The 17,576-nt window shown below is 35.8% G+C and overlaps 1 protein-coding gene across 1 annotated transcript in view; it reads left to right on the forward strand.

The window, feature by feature from the left end:
- Positions 1-17,576, forward strand: part of LOC107841181 (beta-amyrin synthase-like) — a 41,877-nt gene that overhangs the window by 12,497 nt on the left and 11,804 nt on the right. The window contains 2 exon segments of the mRNA XM_047396482.1: positions 13,053-13,238; positions 13,325-13,414. Of these exon segments, the coding sequence (XP_047252438.1) occupies positions 13,053-13,238; positions 13,325-13,414 (276 nt within the window).

A 17,576-nucleotide genomic window follows, 5' to 3' on the forward strand; every position in this document is an offset into this window, starting at 1 on the left:
AACATATGTGGAGTTTGTTACAACAAATGAGGAGTCTGTTGCAACAGATGTGGAGTCTGTTGCAACAGATATGGAGTCCAATGGAATACATCAAACCAACCTTTCTGGTGGTTTTATTTGTTCCAACAGTTTCTCCATCTGTTGCACCATCAACAACAGCATAAACATCAATAAAAAAGAAATAACATATGCTCCAACAACATCATCAACAACAAAGAAGCAACATCCTTTATGCCAGAACCATCAACAACACCACAAGTTCCAACAAAGCCAACCCCACCAACAACATCAATAACTCCATCAATAATAATGAAACTAATAAATACATACAAAAAAATGATACTGCCAACAAGGCTTTTAAACTTCTCCCAATAAATGACCTTTTTCTCATATTGTAATAAAAATTCTCGGATTGTTTATTCAACACTCACAAGTTTCTTAAATTTATTTTAATAAATATGATATAGGTAAATAGTAATTAAATAAAAAAACAGATGTAAATAACATACAAAGAAGAAGATAAGAATGAAAAAGAAATAATAAACCATACCTTATTATCAAAAAGGGGATCAAAATAGAAATTTAAGTCGAGGAAAGATATGAATGGGTTTAGATCCGAAAAGACCTTTATGAGAAGAGAAGAGAAAAGAAAGAAAAAAGACTGTGACCCTAAAGAGGAGAGAGAAAAATATGAGAGTTGAATAAAATAAACTGCAGCTGAAGGAAGAGATGAGATAATTTCTATAGATGTATTGTGTACGTAGACGTGGTGGTTTTCAATATTCATTAATTAATATTTATTGATTTCATTAATAATTTGAGGGGCACGAGGAAGACTAAGACTATTGACATTGAAAAGACAAGACAAGACTGCTCAATGAACTCACTTTTGAGATATCCAAGAAACATTTTTTACCGCCTTTAGTAGTAAGTACTACTACTTGATATTATCTACTCGGACCAAAAACTTCTTTCCTTAATATTAAAAGAGATAAAAAGATTTTCAAATAGATATGTCATCTTTTTCAACATATATAAATATCTATTTAGAAATCAGAACAGCTCAGTCATCTGTTACAACAGATATAAATATCTGTTTAAAAATCCCAAAAGCTCAGTCATCTGTGACAAAAGAGGAAAATGTTTATTTGATAATTAATAAAATCAGATATGTCATCTATTACAACATATATAAATATTTTTTTGAAAATTTCCAATAGCTCAGTCATCTGTCACAACAGATGCAAGTATCTATTTGATAATTAAATCAGATATGTCATCTGTTGTAATATATATGTACTTGTTTGAAAATTTTTAATAGCTTAGTCATTTGTTGCAACAGATTTCACAGAAATTGATTTATGTGGAACTAGGGATGAATGAATGAGCTCGCAGGGTCAACTACAAATCCAATCGAGTCTTTGCAATGCATGGCATTAGTATTGCGTTCATCCCGACCTGAGTCATCGATCGATCACTCTGAATTGAAATGAGTTCTCATCAACTCAATGTTAGGATAGTGATAGTACCTAAGTTGATTTAGGTGGAACTAGGGATGAATGAGTGAGCTTGAAGGGTCAACTACAAATCCAATCGAGTCTTTGTAATTGCATGGCGTTAGTATTGCGTTCATCCTGATCTGAGTCGTTGATCGATCACTCTGAGTTGAAATGAGTTCTCATCAACTCAATTTTAGGATAGTTATAGTACCTAAGTTGATTTAGGTGGAACTAGGGATTGTGGTTAACTGAGATAGTGATCGATCACTCTGAGTGTGATAGTGATAGTGATCGATCACTCTAATTGTGGTATTGTTGGTGGCTATTGTTGGTGGTGTTGGTGTTTGTGTTTTTTGGTGGTGGTTTTGGTGGTCTTGGTGTTGGTATTGGTGGCATTGGTTGTGGTAGTGGTGGTCCATCTATTACAACGGGTGGAAGATCTGTTGGGAGATATTAAATAGGTCTTCAAACAGATTCCCCATATGTTCCAACTGATGGGTTATCTGTTGGAGTATTTTCTTATAATGTGGCAGAGAATAATATATTGAAATTTCTCCACCTATTGCAATAGGTGGAATATCTGTGGGGAGATATTAAATAGGTCTTTAAACATATTCGGGTTCCCCATCTGTTCCAACTGATGGGTTGTCCGTTGGAGTATTTTTTTTAGTTATGTGGTAAGAATAATTTATTGAAATTTGTCTCAACTTTTTTTAAAAAATTATGCAGACATCAAATGCAATGTATTTTTTATTTTTCTTTTGTTTGTAGTTAAAAGATGTCTCCCAAAAGAAAAAAAATAAAAAGTGGAGAAAGTAGATCAACTTCCGATCACCAAACAAAAAAGGCTAGAGTACAGATAGATTTGGAGGAACTTCCAAAACAATCTCAGTCAGGGCAAAATGAAGCCGAGGAAAGTGATAACTCCTCCTCACAAATAGGGCGTGAAATAATATCGAAATTCGAGCATGATTCTGTCAAAACCATTAGTATTGTCAAGTTTCGAGTTGCGATGCCGATGAATAACCCTAATGCAATATTTGGTGATCTTGTACTTAAATGTCAGTTGGGGAAATCTTTTGAAGAACTTAGGAGTATTATGAAGAAGGAAAACATAGATGGACTTTTTAAGAAGAGCTGTTTTGCACACTTTCTTAAGCTGTCTGGGCCCTGCCCTCTTCGTTTCCCAATGATCATGGTATATGGCCTTCTCAAGCATAGGATTATGTATGCGAGGGATTATGGAGGTCCGAATGAGGGCGAAAATAAGATGGATGAAGTCTGGATCAACTACTATGGCATGCCGGTTTGTTTTGGATTGAAAGACTTTGCCATTGTGACGGGCTTGAGATGCGATCGTCCAGAAGAACCTATCATCAAGAAAACACCCCACAAAGGGTCCAACAAATACAAGGTAAAAAAATAGGTTGTTGGTCATTGTTGGACCTAGCTACAAAGTGAAGGATTTGATAGCGGATCTCAAGAATAAAAACATACCAAAGCACTACAGGGATAAATTATGCTTAGTTTGGTTTGTCCATTCCGTTTTATTGGCAAGAGACGTCAAGAAAGTCATAGAACGTGATTTGTTGGCGCTTGCTGATAATTTTGGGAGATTCAACAATTATACCTGGGGCTACGACAGCTACTACTTGACTGTCAAATATTTACTGAAAGAGCTAAAGCCAAAGATGACCATATTATATGGCTTTCCTTGGGCTTTCATGGTAAAATTGATCGCTATTTTTACTCATTCATTAATTTATATTGATCATACTTGTGACTTTTTTTTTGCTTGCTTCCTGTTTATAATTTTTAAGCTTGGGCATGTGAAGCCATTCCTCCCCTCCGAAAGCATTTCATGGATTACCCGGATAAGGTTTCTCATCTAAGGATCCTTAGGTGGTTGGCTGCAGTAGAGACCAGCAAAAAAAATATTAACGAGGCTGATCTCTTTAACCCTCTAAATGATGCAGTACGTCTTTGTTCAACTAAAATAATTTTCCTCAAAGAAAGATATTGAAACAGATGTTCCATCTGTTATAAGAGATTACCCGTCAACTGCAGCTGGTACAATGGGTAATCTGTTGCAACAGACGATCTATATTTTGCAACAGATTAACCATATGTTGCTCTGTTCTCTGAACCCTACTCAATAGATTACCCATCTACTGTAAATTACGCAACAGATGGGTATTCTGATGCAACATATTATCAATCTGTTTTAACATACAGATCAACTATTGCGGTAACTAGATCGTCTGTTGCATAAGTTGGCCGTGTTAACATAACCCGAGCCCCATGTAACCCAATTGACTACAAATTATTGTTATATGATTTAAATTCCTCCTGTTATTTTTTTAATAGGTTGTGCATCCTTGGATCGTGCCTACCATTGATGAGCTGGGGATGACTTCTTTTCTTACTCTGGATTTTATTGATACAAAATAAGACCCAATGGTAGAGTTAATAAAGAAGGAATCGGATGGAGTAACATCCATAAGAAGAGCAGTTAGGCAAGGTTAGTCTAATGTTGAAGCTCTTCACGACCAAACTCAAACTGCAACAGATCCGGGTGCTTCTTCTAGGGGTATTGCTGGTGGAGTTGTTTGTGATGGTGGCAGCCATCCTGCTTCTTCTTCTACTGCTAGTCGTGATTATGAGCATGTTTGTGCTCAGCAAAAAATAAATATGTTTGAAAACACCCCTTGCACAGGTCCTCCCTCTCACCCCTACACCGGTCCCTCCCACCCTTATAGTGGTATCTCTCAGCCCCCCCTCACCGTCATGTTCTCATTACAAATGCAAAGTGTACAAGGACAGAGAGGATAAACTCCTCAACAAGATAGAGGCTATTGCTGAAGCTGTCGAGGAGTTAAAATCCAGGAGGGATCTCATACTATCCAATGAGGTGAGGGAGCCATGTTCTCCTATAGTTGAGGTTAGGAGGAAGAGAATAAAATTAGACAAATTCTTTCCGTTCTAAAATCAGCAAAAAATGCAACTCCCCCTGCTCCAATATTTGTTGAAGTTCAGGGGACGCCGAAGAAGGTAGACATATTTGCGGCGCTTGGCAAGGAGAAGAATAAGGAATTAAAAGAATTCATCAAGATGAAGGTTCAAAAAGAATACACCATGCATTCATTTGCCGCCAAAGACTTTTTGAATATGACAAATATGTGCGTGTGGTACAAGGAAAAGGTAAGTTTACTTTTGCTAACCTACCCTTCCAATCTACTCCATGAAGAAGAATCTACGCAGCAGATGTGTAATCTGTTGCAACAACTTGGTATTCTGTTACAACATAATACACATCTGTTGCATAAGTTGCGTTGGTTGGGTAATCTGTGAACTGATTCAGAGAACCCTCTGCATCGGATTCTTTCCACTTTGTTTTTATTCTTTATAATTACTAACCTATTTAAAATTATCTTCTTATACCACAGTATGTTGATGAAATTCTCTGCCTCATGAAGGGCAGGAAATTAGCGTACCCAAATGCTTATGATGCTGCTGATAGAATAATGGACCTCAACTTCTACCATAATTTCAAAGATAGGTATGCTGATCTTCATAATCTAGCTGATTCTGGTGGCCTGGGATTTGATTAGTTAGCTTCTACCTTCCAATGGGATAAAAAAGCGATTAAATATGTTAGAGAGAATAGGCCATATCCACACGGCAAGAGCTGGACCAAGGCAAAGAAAATCTTTGCAGTCATGAACGTGGATGTCACCTATTTTCTCACTGTTGAGATACTACTATACGAGGGAAATATTAAGGTTTATGACTGCAACTTACCTGTGTTTAGTGAGAAGATGTTTTTAACCCACATACAGTCACTCTTGAAGTTGTTGACGCAGAGTAAGCTGATGGATCATTTGCCGGCTGAAGTCTTGGCGAAGGAATCATGAGTTTTTGAAGGTTGAAATAAGAACATCCAGCTCCCAAAAAATACAACCGGTGCAGCGTGCGGGATGTACTCGCTTGCATACATGGAGTGTTTGCTGACCGGCACATAAATGATCGGTATGTGCAACACCGTTGTAGGAAAGATGCAATGGGTCTGGGACTAAATGGTTGAAGCCCGTGTACAAAAAAGAACATGTATAAAGACAGAGACAAACATGATAACAAATTTTCATTTCAATCCAATTCACTATATATATAGGGGCAATAATTTTTATGTCTGGAAAAGTTGAATTTTTATAATGCAATAGTTTTTATATCTGTCGTAATAGATATAGTACCTGTTGTGACAAATTGATTATTTGTTGGAATAGGTTGGTCATCTGTTGTGTTATGCGGATGTTCCCCTTTTGTCTGTCGCAACAGATTTATGATCTGTTGCAACGTATAACTTATCTATTGCAACTGATTGGTAATCTATTGGAGCAAATAAAAAAGTAGGAAGACCTATTATATAATTTCCAGCAGATGACTTACGTGTTGCATCTCATGTTGCAACATATGACTAAATCTATCTGATAAGATATGTCGTCTGTTGCAGCAGATGTATTATCTGTTACGATATTTGAATCTAGTACTCCAATTCAATTAACATGTTCAAAACTCAGAATTAATTATATTCATAGATAGAATAAAATAAATCGAAGCCTTCAGAAATTACATGAAATAAAATAAATCAACAAACAAATAAAATATAAAAAAAATCATTATGAGTACGAACGATCTACTCTACAAATAAATCAACAAGTTAAACCAAGGAGGATAGGTTATTACATTAACGGACTCGAGCTATAAAGATCTAATCAATATGGACAAGTTGTTCTTTATCCAGTGCTATGGAATTCAGCTTTGGTCGTCGTGGATCTTTAACGTCGGTTACGTACGGCTTCTGAGCTTTTGCTTCTCCATATTTCCATAAAAGAGCAACATATATTTTGTGGAGTAATCCGACATCAAGTCCATCATTTGATACTTGTAATCCATCGCTCAAATACTCGACATAGGCGCAACAAAAGGACCACAATCCCTGCGTTATAAAAAAAATAGATAACCATATCTTGCAGTTCATACAAGCATTGTTAAATTTTTAAAATGAAACTAAATCATGACACTTAAACTTACAGGCTACCAATGGTTTGTTGACCAATTCCATCAACATATTGTACATCAAATGGATTAGCCATTTTATCCCGGTATGCTTCAATTGTCGACCAATTAGTACGAACCTTTTGATCCAAATAGAACCAATTCTTCATTCTGGGATGTGCAACAACAAAGTCAAACATATCAAAACCAAGACTCGATTTGTTCACTTTGTAGCGCTTGTCATTTTGTTTTCTACATGATGATTTATATATGTTAATGTCAGGTTCTTACAACAAGAATTGTATAAACCAATATCCATAAAATTAATTTATGCACCTACTGGCATGATGCTTTAATAGCCCATCAGCAATCCATTCTGAATAGTCGTTGATCAACTGTATTAGTTTTTTTGGAGCCTCGTCCGAGATGTTGAACCCTTCAAACAGGTCATTCTTCCGTTCTCCCAAACTGACAGGCTCCACTTTTTCTTCATCTTTGGAAGCAATTGATGGATTACCAACTATCATATTATGCTCTTCAGCAGTAGCTGTGACATCCACCTGGAAAGCCAGAATTGTCAATGTTAAGTAGAGATATACAATAGATTTTCCATCTGTTGCAACAGATGATTCTTATGTTGCATTAGATGGATTATCTGTTGGGACAAATTCGAACAGGTAAATTAGAGAAGTACGATAATTTCGAACAGATGACCCATTTGTTGCAATATAAGACTCATCTATTGAAACAGATAATGAATCTGATGTAACAAGTTAGACAACAGTTGCAACAGATGTATACATCTGTTTGATAATTTTCATCAGTGTATCATCTATTGAAACAAATATGTGCTTTTTTATTTTTTGGAACATATGATTTACATTCACCTTCTTCAGCTCATGCTGCTCTTCTGTGGCCTTTACACACTGAACATCGGTGCAGGACAAAGACAAAGGCATTGCAATCTTGCTTTTTTTGATGATTGATGATGCCTTGGAAGTTTCTTTCCTTCTCCTTTTAGCCTCCTTGATCTCTAGTGGAGTGTCTAGATATGAAATCCTCTTTGATGGATGACACCCCTGTTAGATGCCATTTCTTTTAAAGAAGCAGTTAGTGCATTAATAGCATTAATCACTCCATCGTTTTTATCCTTGCATTCTTGACATTTGCATGAAGAACATTCGCTAGATGCGGCAAAATCTGGAGAAAAATCTGTACAACCATTATGATCATAATCATAATGGCTTGTTGTTTCAAAAATTATAAGAGAAGCATCATTAGCCCCACCCTCCAAAATTGTTTTTCTTGTGATGGTTGTTGCTCCAAACAATTCCATTTTTATTCCATCAACAACCTTAGGGTCCGATAAAGTTTGCACAAACCGTAAAGTAATAAAAATGACATCTTCAACTCTCGATTGGTCAGAACAAGCCAGAGATGGACAATCTAAAATAAATCGGTGCATATATTAAGAATGATGATAAAATTATTTAATCATTAATTAAAACAAAAACTTGATCAGAATTGGACCTACTGCTTCCTTGGGGGGATTGAAAAGATCAAGAAATTTTGCATTTTTATTGGTTTTGGCCGACAACCATCTCAGAATTCTTGGACCAAAAACTTATTTCTGGTAGTTCACTTGTTGTCTCAAATAAGGAATGACTTCAAATGCCCAAGCCTATAACATAACGCCAATAAATTAAATGAATTATTGAATAAAAAATGATGAATCATATCATGATAAAAGAAATATTTACCATGAAGGCCCATGGAAAACCATATAAGTTGACTGTTTTGGCGTTAACGGAGTCAACAAATATTCGACAGTCATTTTGAAGCTTTAATAACCCCAATGAAAGCTGTTAAATACCTCAAGATCTTCGGAGAGATTTATTAAACCGAGGCTTATGTTGTTGTTAACGTCTCTCGCCCAAAGAACATTATGTACAAACCAAACCAAGCACAATGATTACTTGTGCTTCTTTGAAAGTTCTTTACCTTTCAACGCTTCAATCAGATTTTTGTTTTTGAAGCTTGGACCAACAATGGACACCAGGTCATCACGATCACTCGAATTACCTTTTACTTTTTTGGGTGTGCGGGGTGTTTTTTTTGGGTCATAGTAGGTATAACTTGAGAAGTAGAAGGAGGATAACATTTTAATCCAGTAACTATGATAAACTCCTCCAAACCAAAACAAACAGGCATGCCACAGTAATTTATCCATACATCATCCATCTTATCTTTGTTTTCATACATAAACTTGTGCTTGAGAAGATCATATACCATTTTCATCTAGAAACGAGCATTGTTGTCCTCCGGTAAATCAAGATATTTCCCAAAGCATCTTTCCTTGAAATAAGAATCCAATTTTTATTCTCAAAGTATTTTTCTGAAGGCGTCGAAAGATTTTCTCATGACTGACTTAACCACGAGATCACCCATTAAATCTGTGCACCATCGCACTGTATTCTCACAGGGTAACGATCAATGCTGAAGGTTTTGACCAACTCTTAGACGGAAGGGCTATTACTATTTGGATCATCTCTTTTGAATGATTCCTCCTTCCCGTGTTTATTATCTTCTGCTCCTGATTGAGATAACGCTTGTAAAGCAAGCTCATAAAGTGGTGGATATAGCTGAGTTGCTGCACTTGTTTCTTTACTTGGACTTGATTCGATTTCTTTTATTTTGGGAGCCATGTTATCTTAAATTAACAGGAACATAACATAGATTATAATTGATTAAGGTTTTATTCAGTTCATATTTCAATACCAGAAGAGTAGTTGGCTCAAGTTCCTCTGTTTCTTCATAATTTTTAACCTGTGAAAAAGGAAATGGGAGGACGAAGAACTCAAAGTTGTTGTCGCCGGTGAAGTATTCACGTCAATTGACAATTGAAAGTCAAAAAGAAACTCGCCCGACTATTTTTCGCCAGAGGTTGAAGGGAGAAATTTTGTAGAACTGTTGGTTGGGAGAAGCTGAAGAAAGAGAGTGGTTGATTAGGATTGAAGAGGGGTGTGGGTTGGGTTGATTTGTATTTTTGAAAAGATTAGAAATTTTTTAATATATTAATCAAGTCCACAATTAACTTAATCAAGTTTTCTAATGATGTTTAACCCTATCTGTTGGTCAATGTCACAAATTATAACGCCCCAATTTTCTGAACCGAAATGCTACACGGTGCCCATGATCCCGAAGGACCACAAGCTAACCCATGACTTATATCTGTACCTGAGCACTGAATAACCATACTGTAAAATATGTGAAAACATAATACTGTAAGGCCTTAAGGTTCAAATCTGAATAAATATTTGATAAAATAATATCTAAAAATGGTATCACAATACCAACATAAATCTGAAATAATTGTCTGACATGCAGTAGTATGAAAACCTCTAAATTGAACTGAAGAAGGAGTTGAGGGGACATGTTCCCAACTAACTCCGTCTAATGAAATAAACTGAAAACTGAAATAGTGATATGAATAATAACATAATTGTCCTCGAAGAATGAGGACTCACTATTAATTACTGCTGCTGGCTGACTCTGAAATTGCTAAGGGAGCTCTGGATCCCGTTCATCCAAACCTATAGTATAAGACACCATAGCGTGAGAAAAGTATGCATCAGTACTTTGAATGTACTGGTGTGCAAGTGATGTAGGCTGAATGCATGGGGTTCATATGTATGAACAATACTGACTAACATGAATGTGAGAATACATGAATGAATACATAATAACTGTAACTGAAACTGTACTAGTACTGGATACTGAATTCTATGTACTAATTTACTGATATCTGAGTTTACTAAATAAAGAGGAACTGATGTTATATTACTGATAAACAAAATGACTATTTCTGATAGTTCTGATTATGAAGAACTGATCTAATTGACTGTATATAACAGTCCTAAAACTAAGTTCGTGATAACATGACTACTGAGTATGAATACTGATGACATGTATTTACTGATAACATATCATGAATGATAACTGAATTCTGATAACTGATACATCTGATAACATGAGTTCTGATAACTGATAGCATGAATGACTGTATCTGACAATCCTGAATCTGATGGAACTAGCTAAGTTTCGTACTGTATCTGAGTTGACTGTATTTGTCAGTCCTGATATCCTGAAGAACTATCTGAGTTCCTTTACTAAGACTGATACTGAAACTGTGGGAAATAGTTATCTAACCAACATACCCTAAATACGATATAATAGCTAAGCTGGGGTCCAATCTCTGCCCTGATTGGAAGGGTGTCAATACCGCGCCACTTGTAAGGACAAGCTGTGAGTGACCCTTATCTGGCAGGTACTCTAATGAGAATGGTGGGAACCCTCATCTGACAGGTTAAGCCACCTCATCTACCCTCAGCTAATAGGTATTGATGTCTCAACCTAAGCTGGCTACATAGTTCTGAAATGCAAGGACTGCTTCTAAGAATCACACCCTCTACTGGCAGGTGAGTTCCCATCCATGGGTTCACTCGGTGTTGAATCCTACTCCCAACTGAATGACACTGAACTAATTTTACTGAACTGATTTCCTAGGTTATACTAGAATTAATTGAACTGTTACTGATTATTCTGTTTAATTGAACTGAACATGGACTGAGTTTATTGAGTTCCGATGACTAGCAGAACACTACTGAATTTTGTTAACTGACTAAATGCTATTGAGTTCTGTTAGCTGACTGAGTTTAGTGATGTCTGAACTAAATACTGATCTAAACTGTACTGATACTGAGATTTACTGAATTCCATAGACTTATGGAATATTACTGAGATTACGTAGATTACTGAGTACTAAGTAAAACTGAACTGATACTGCCTTTACATGAGTTTTCCTGAGTCATGAGACTGACTAAAGTCTACTGAACATGGCTTGACTGAGAGTATCGTGAAAACATGACATGGCTCTAGGCACCCAGCTATATTTTTCGGGTACAAGTACCCCCAGGACTCGATAGAAGGAAACTGACAAAGCATGATTTTCTTTAATACAAGACCAACATCAACAATCCACAATACCATGACTTGGGGAATTTCATAACATACATGGTTATCATAATCTTATACATAAATGAGATTGCAAATAGACATGGCATAAATTCATAGAGCTAGTTCATGAACAACCCAACAAGGTTTACAAGACACCTTCATAGCATGGAAACCATTTGGACATAGAGGTGTATCATGAATCCATCATTTAGTCACAATTTAGCTATATTACATGATTTCTAGTTTCTTAGGCATATTATCAAACACCTTACATGTACAATTTTAGACATAGGCAAAATCATCAATTCAACAAATCTTAAACCACCAAATTTATGAATTTCAACTTATATACTAATATGTTTCATAAAATCACTTAAAGATTCCAACTTGGGAATCATCCAACACCAACAACATGATCATCAACGTCCAACTTGAAATTTCAAGAACTCAACATAAAGTTCATATGAATAATACTACAAAATAAATTAGTTTTCATGATTTCTTGAGATAACTCATGGAATTAAAATTTAATTTACATCAACAACAAGGTTATAATCAACCCACAACATAAATATCATTATTTATAAATTTGAAAGAGGATTTTTGAGCTTCATGGATGAAAGAAATCCATGAATCAACACTATACATACCTTAGATGAAAGATTCTTGAAGATTAACGGGGAAATTCCTTATTTCTTGAAGCTCCTATGAAAACCCTATACTTGTTTTTGATGAATTTTGAGAGAAAACAAGCATATGTTGCTAAATTATGACTCATTCTCTTGTTTTTGTGTATATATATAGAGGTGGGAAAGATTAAAATACCCCTGGAGAAAGAGAGAAAGATGCAGCTGTCCTCTATTGTTTTCAGGCTGATAGGCTGAAGTAAATTGATCATAACTCTTTACTCAGATGTTAAAATTGAATGAAACCAATTGCATTGGAAAGAAGACTCAAATACCTTTCGATTGATATATAGAATCTCTCCCAGTTCAAAATATTCAAGAAGTTATGATCGTTTGAAGTTGACCCTGAAATTCTAAAAACTGGGCAAGCAGTGGAGTTGCCAGGCGACGCTGGCCTTATCGCTAGGTGCTGCTGCTATAGAAATAAATAAAATAATAATAATAATAATAATAATAATAATAATAATAACAATAATTGGTTTAATAAAAACGACTCTGTTTTAACACAAAAATCAAAACTTTGACAGTGCACAAATATGATCTTTCACTATTCAAACGGCACAAGGTTGATCAAAACTAAGGAATTTGCTACATAATTTGCGCAAGTTTCCGTTAAGCCAGCTCGAGGTTGATCGTTAGGTGTGTTTAAACTGCACTCTTAGGGCGTTAGCCTTGCAAAACGTTAAAACATTGGTTGGGACCCGATTTTATTTTTCTCTGATGAGTTACGAGTACGCCAGTTATCTGATCCAGTTTCTTGTTCAAATTTCTCCTTAAACAAAATATATGTGTGCAGTTTCTTCGAGAGAAGAATTTCAAACAGAGAATTCCGTCAGTAAAAGTAGAAGAGGGAGAAGAAATTAGCCATGAAGTTGCTACAATTGCATTGCGTAGAGCTGTTCATTTCTTCTCAGCTTTACAGGCTACTGATGGACATTGGCCTGCAGAAAATACTGGTGTTTTGTTCTCTCTTCCACCTCTCGTAAGTATTTTTTTTCTTCAAAAATTGAAGCTCGGAGATGCTAAAGCTAATTCTTTACACATCTTTTTTGGGACTCAAAATTTCAGGTTATGTGTATGTATATCACTGGCCATCTTAATACTGTATTCCCACCTGAACATCGCAAGGAAATTCTTCGCTATATATATTGTCATCAGGTATATGACTTAATGTTTCAATGAGTGTATAATTCAAGTGTCTGTTTAACTTTTTCTTTATACTTTAGGCAATAAAATTGGGAGTTAATTCTGAAAACTAGCATTGTTTCATTGATTTATCACTGTTTTATTACACTCGAGCTTTGAGATTACAGTGGAAGTGAGAGAGAACGAAGAAGAAAGTGATGTTATTGATTCTCAAAAATGAGCTATTACATTTGTTCTAACTCTATATATATGTATATCTAAAAGTGTTAAACCAACTTATTAAGCTAACTACCTCTAATCAACTCTAACTATCTGCAACAACTAATTAACTTACAGCTGGCACCAACTAATCAAGTAACACCAGTACTACGTACCTTCAACACCCTCCCTCAAGGTAGGAGGTATGAAAATATCTCTAATTCCTAGCTTGGATGTCAAATATGCTTGCTGTGGAGAAAGTAATGTTATCTTTTATATATTCGGGTACAAGAATCTGTATACATACAACACAAACTTCAACTCTAGTTCAAGTCTAAGACAAGAACACTTATGAAGTTACCTAACACCTTCAACACTAGATTATAAATAATCTATCTAAGAAGTGTGTTAATTTTCAGAAAAGAGATAAAATAGAATTTTAAGGCCAAGTTTCCCGACTTCACGGAGTGTCTTTAAGGAATAATTCTCCTCACTGTACCCGAGGTTATGGAATCTTCCTCCCAGGATAAAATGGCCTTCAATCCAAACAATAGCGGTACCTTAAATTGTTGGATTCAACGAACTCATTCAACGGTTTGATTGATCACACAGAATGTTTTTTGAAGACAAGAAGAAAGTTTGTATTTCAGAAAATTCGTATCTAAACCTATGGATGAAAGCAGGTTTATATAGTCTTCATATGCCTCTTCTGAAAAGTGGCAATGGTTCACTTAAAAGGTGTCACCTTTCCTGAAAAATTATGTCTGTTCGTCCAAAGATTGCATCTTTTCCGAACAGGCAAACTATTTCATGAATTAGTGTGTCATTTCGTTGAAGGATTGCATCCTTCTGAAGCATCAGTTCAATAGTGCATCCTTTTGAAGCATCAGTTAGAAACACTGCATGCATGCAAATAACTGAAGGATCAAAACACAGAAAATTTACTGCGTTTTTATTTTCCCTTCGGATTAAATTTTTGTCAAATAAATTTTGTCCAAAAAGATAGATCTCATCGATCGATCATTTTCCAAATCCAAATCCAAATCCAAAGCGGAGCCAAGTGAGCGACGACGACGACGGCGCGAGGCATCTCTTATCTCTTGCCTCACTTACCAAGTGGAATGAGTGTTTCTTAATATAAACACTTGAAAGTCACATTCTCCCACCAATGTGGGAGAAATAGTAGACTTTCCATTTTAGAGTACACTTCTATTTTAGTGTTTTCTTCTCTATTTTTCCTTCCACTTGGTTTCCTCCATTTTCCATTCACACTTTATCTATACTTTGAACCCAACAATCCCCAACATGAATGAGAAATGACTATTTTTCATAAAATTTTACGGACAAGTATGTGATCATCAAGTAAAGACTGATTGCATCTGGATAAGTGGGTTTCCCTTTGAACTTTCCGTAGTGAACATGCATCGGATGCACTCGGTCAATCGGTAGATTTGATATCTTTGAACCGTCGAGCTTTAATATACACCTAGACAACACATGTCACACAACCAGCCTTTTACTGTTTATAATTCTCACGGCTTTGTTCTTTTCAGCCATGAACATGTCTCGGTTTCATGAGAGCTTAGAGAATAGGCCTTTACTAACATTCTCCTTGAAGCGGCTTCCACTTTTCCCTCACATAGGTGATTTCTAAACCTTCAATCCTATAGATTCAACTATTTGGTCAAATCTGCCAAATTTAGATAATCATTAAAAGACTTTTCACCTTAAGTCTTATCCTTGTTTACTAAACATTCTCTACATCATGAGAATGGGTTGGGTTTATTGACAATGTTGAACCTGTCAGTCACAACTTTGTTTGATCTCCTTGAACCTAACTCTTGGGATTTCCAGTCTGCTAGGTAGAGTTACCGCCATGCTGACTTGTTTTAGGCCTTAAACCCATTCTCTTGGATGTCCTTTCCACTCCTTCTCTAGATAGGCCTTTTGTAAGTAGATCCGACACATTATCTTTTGACTTTAGATAGTCAACAATGATAATTCCACTAGAGAGAAGTTCCCTAATGGTATTATGTCTTTGTCGTATGTGATGAGATTTACCTTTGTACATTATGCTCCCTGCCCTACCTATTGCCGTTTGTCTATCACAGTGTATACATACTGGTGCCACTGGTTTTGGCCAATAAGGAATATCTTCCAAGAAATTTCAGAACCATTCTGCTTCTTCATCGACTTTATCCAATGCGATAAATTCAAATTCCATTGTAGAGCGAGAAATACAAGTTTGTTTGGATGATTTCTAAGAGACTGCTCCTCCACCGATAGTAAATACATATCCATTTGTGGATTTTACTTCGTTCAATTCGGTGATCCAATTTACATCACTATATCCTTCGATTACCGCGGGATATTTATTATAATGCAAGTAATAGTGTTGAGTGTATTTAAGATACCCCAAAACTCTTTTCATTGCCATCCAATGAGTTTTGTTGGGATTACTCATGTACTGAATCAATTTACTAATAGCGCATGCAATGTCTGGTCGTGTACAGTTCATTATATACATAAACATCCCAATACTCTTGCGTACTCCAATTGTGAGTCACTTTCACCTTCATTCTTTCGAAGTACAAAGCTCACATCCAATGGAGTCTTGGCAATACCGAATTCCATATACTTAAATTTGTCAAGTACATTTTTGATATAATGAGACTGTGACAATGCCAACCCTTGTGGAGTTCTATGGATTCTTATTCCTAAAATAATATCCGCAACTCCAAAGTCTTTCATATCAAACTTGCTCTCGAGCGTTCGTTTCGTTGCATTTATATCTGAAATGTCTCTATTGATGATCAACATATCATCCACATATAAACATACAATGACTTGGTGATTTGGAGTGTCTTTAATATAAACACCTTTATCACATTCATTTATCTTGAATCCGTTTGCCAACATGGTTTGGTCAAACTTTGCATGTCAATGCTTAGGTGCTTGTTTTAGTCCACAAAGTGATTTAACAAGTTTACACACCTTATTTTCTTTTCTTGGAACCACAAAACCCTCAGAATGATCCATGAAAATTTCTTCCTCTAATTCTCCATTTAGGAATGCGGTTTTCACATCCATTTGATGAATTTCAAGACCATATACCGCCGCTAAGACAATTAACATTTGAATCAACGTTATCCTTGTTACCGGCGAGTATTTATCAAAGTAATCAAGACCTTCTTTTTGTTTGAAGCCTTTTACTACAAGTCTTGCCTTGTATTTGTCAATGGTACCATCCACTTTCATTTTTCTTTTGAAGATCCATTTAGAACCTAAAGGTTTATTTCCTGGAGGAAGATTAACGAATTCCCAAGTATGGTTGCTTAAGATTGAATCAATTTCACTATTGACTGCCTCTTTCCAAAAGAATGAGTCTGATGACGACATCACTTCTTTAAATGTTTGAGGCTCATTTTCTAAGAGAAATGTTACAAAATCCAAACCAAATGAAGTTGACGTTCTTTGACGGGTACTACGTCTTGTATTTTCTTCATTATGTATATTCTCACTTAGTTCATCTCAAGGTCGTCTAGACCCACCACTAGGCTGTTCATGTCTAGTTTTATACAGAAAAATATTTTCAAAGAATTTAGCATTATCTGATTCAATTACCCTATTTTTATTAATATCCGGATGTTCGAATTTATGAACCAAAAACCGACATGCTTTACTACTTTTAGCATATCCTATGAACACAAGTCCACCGTCTTAGGTCCTATCTTAACCCTTTTAGGCATAGGAACTTGGACCTTTGCTATACACCCCTACACATTGAAATATTTCAAGTTGGGTTTCCTTTCTTTCCATTTTTCATAAGGAATTGATTGTGTCTTAATATGGGGAACTCTATTGAATATACGGTTGGCTGTAAGGATAGCCTCTCCCCATAAGGTTTGCGGTAAACCTGAACTTATAAGTAAGACATTCATCATTTCCTTCAAAGTTCGATTTTTCCTTTCCGCAA

Source organism: Capsicum annuum, chromosome 9 (assembly GCF_002878395.1).
Source record: "Capsicum annuum cultivar UCD-10X-F1 chromosome 9, UCD10Xv1.1, whole genome shotgun sequence".
Taxonomy (NCBI): domain Eukaryota; kingdom Viridiplantae; phylum Streptophyta; class Magnoliopsida; order Solanales; family Solanaceae; genus Capsicum; species Capsicum annuum.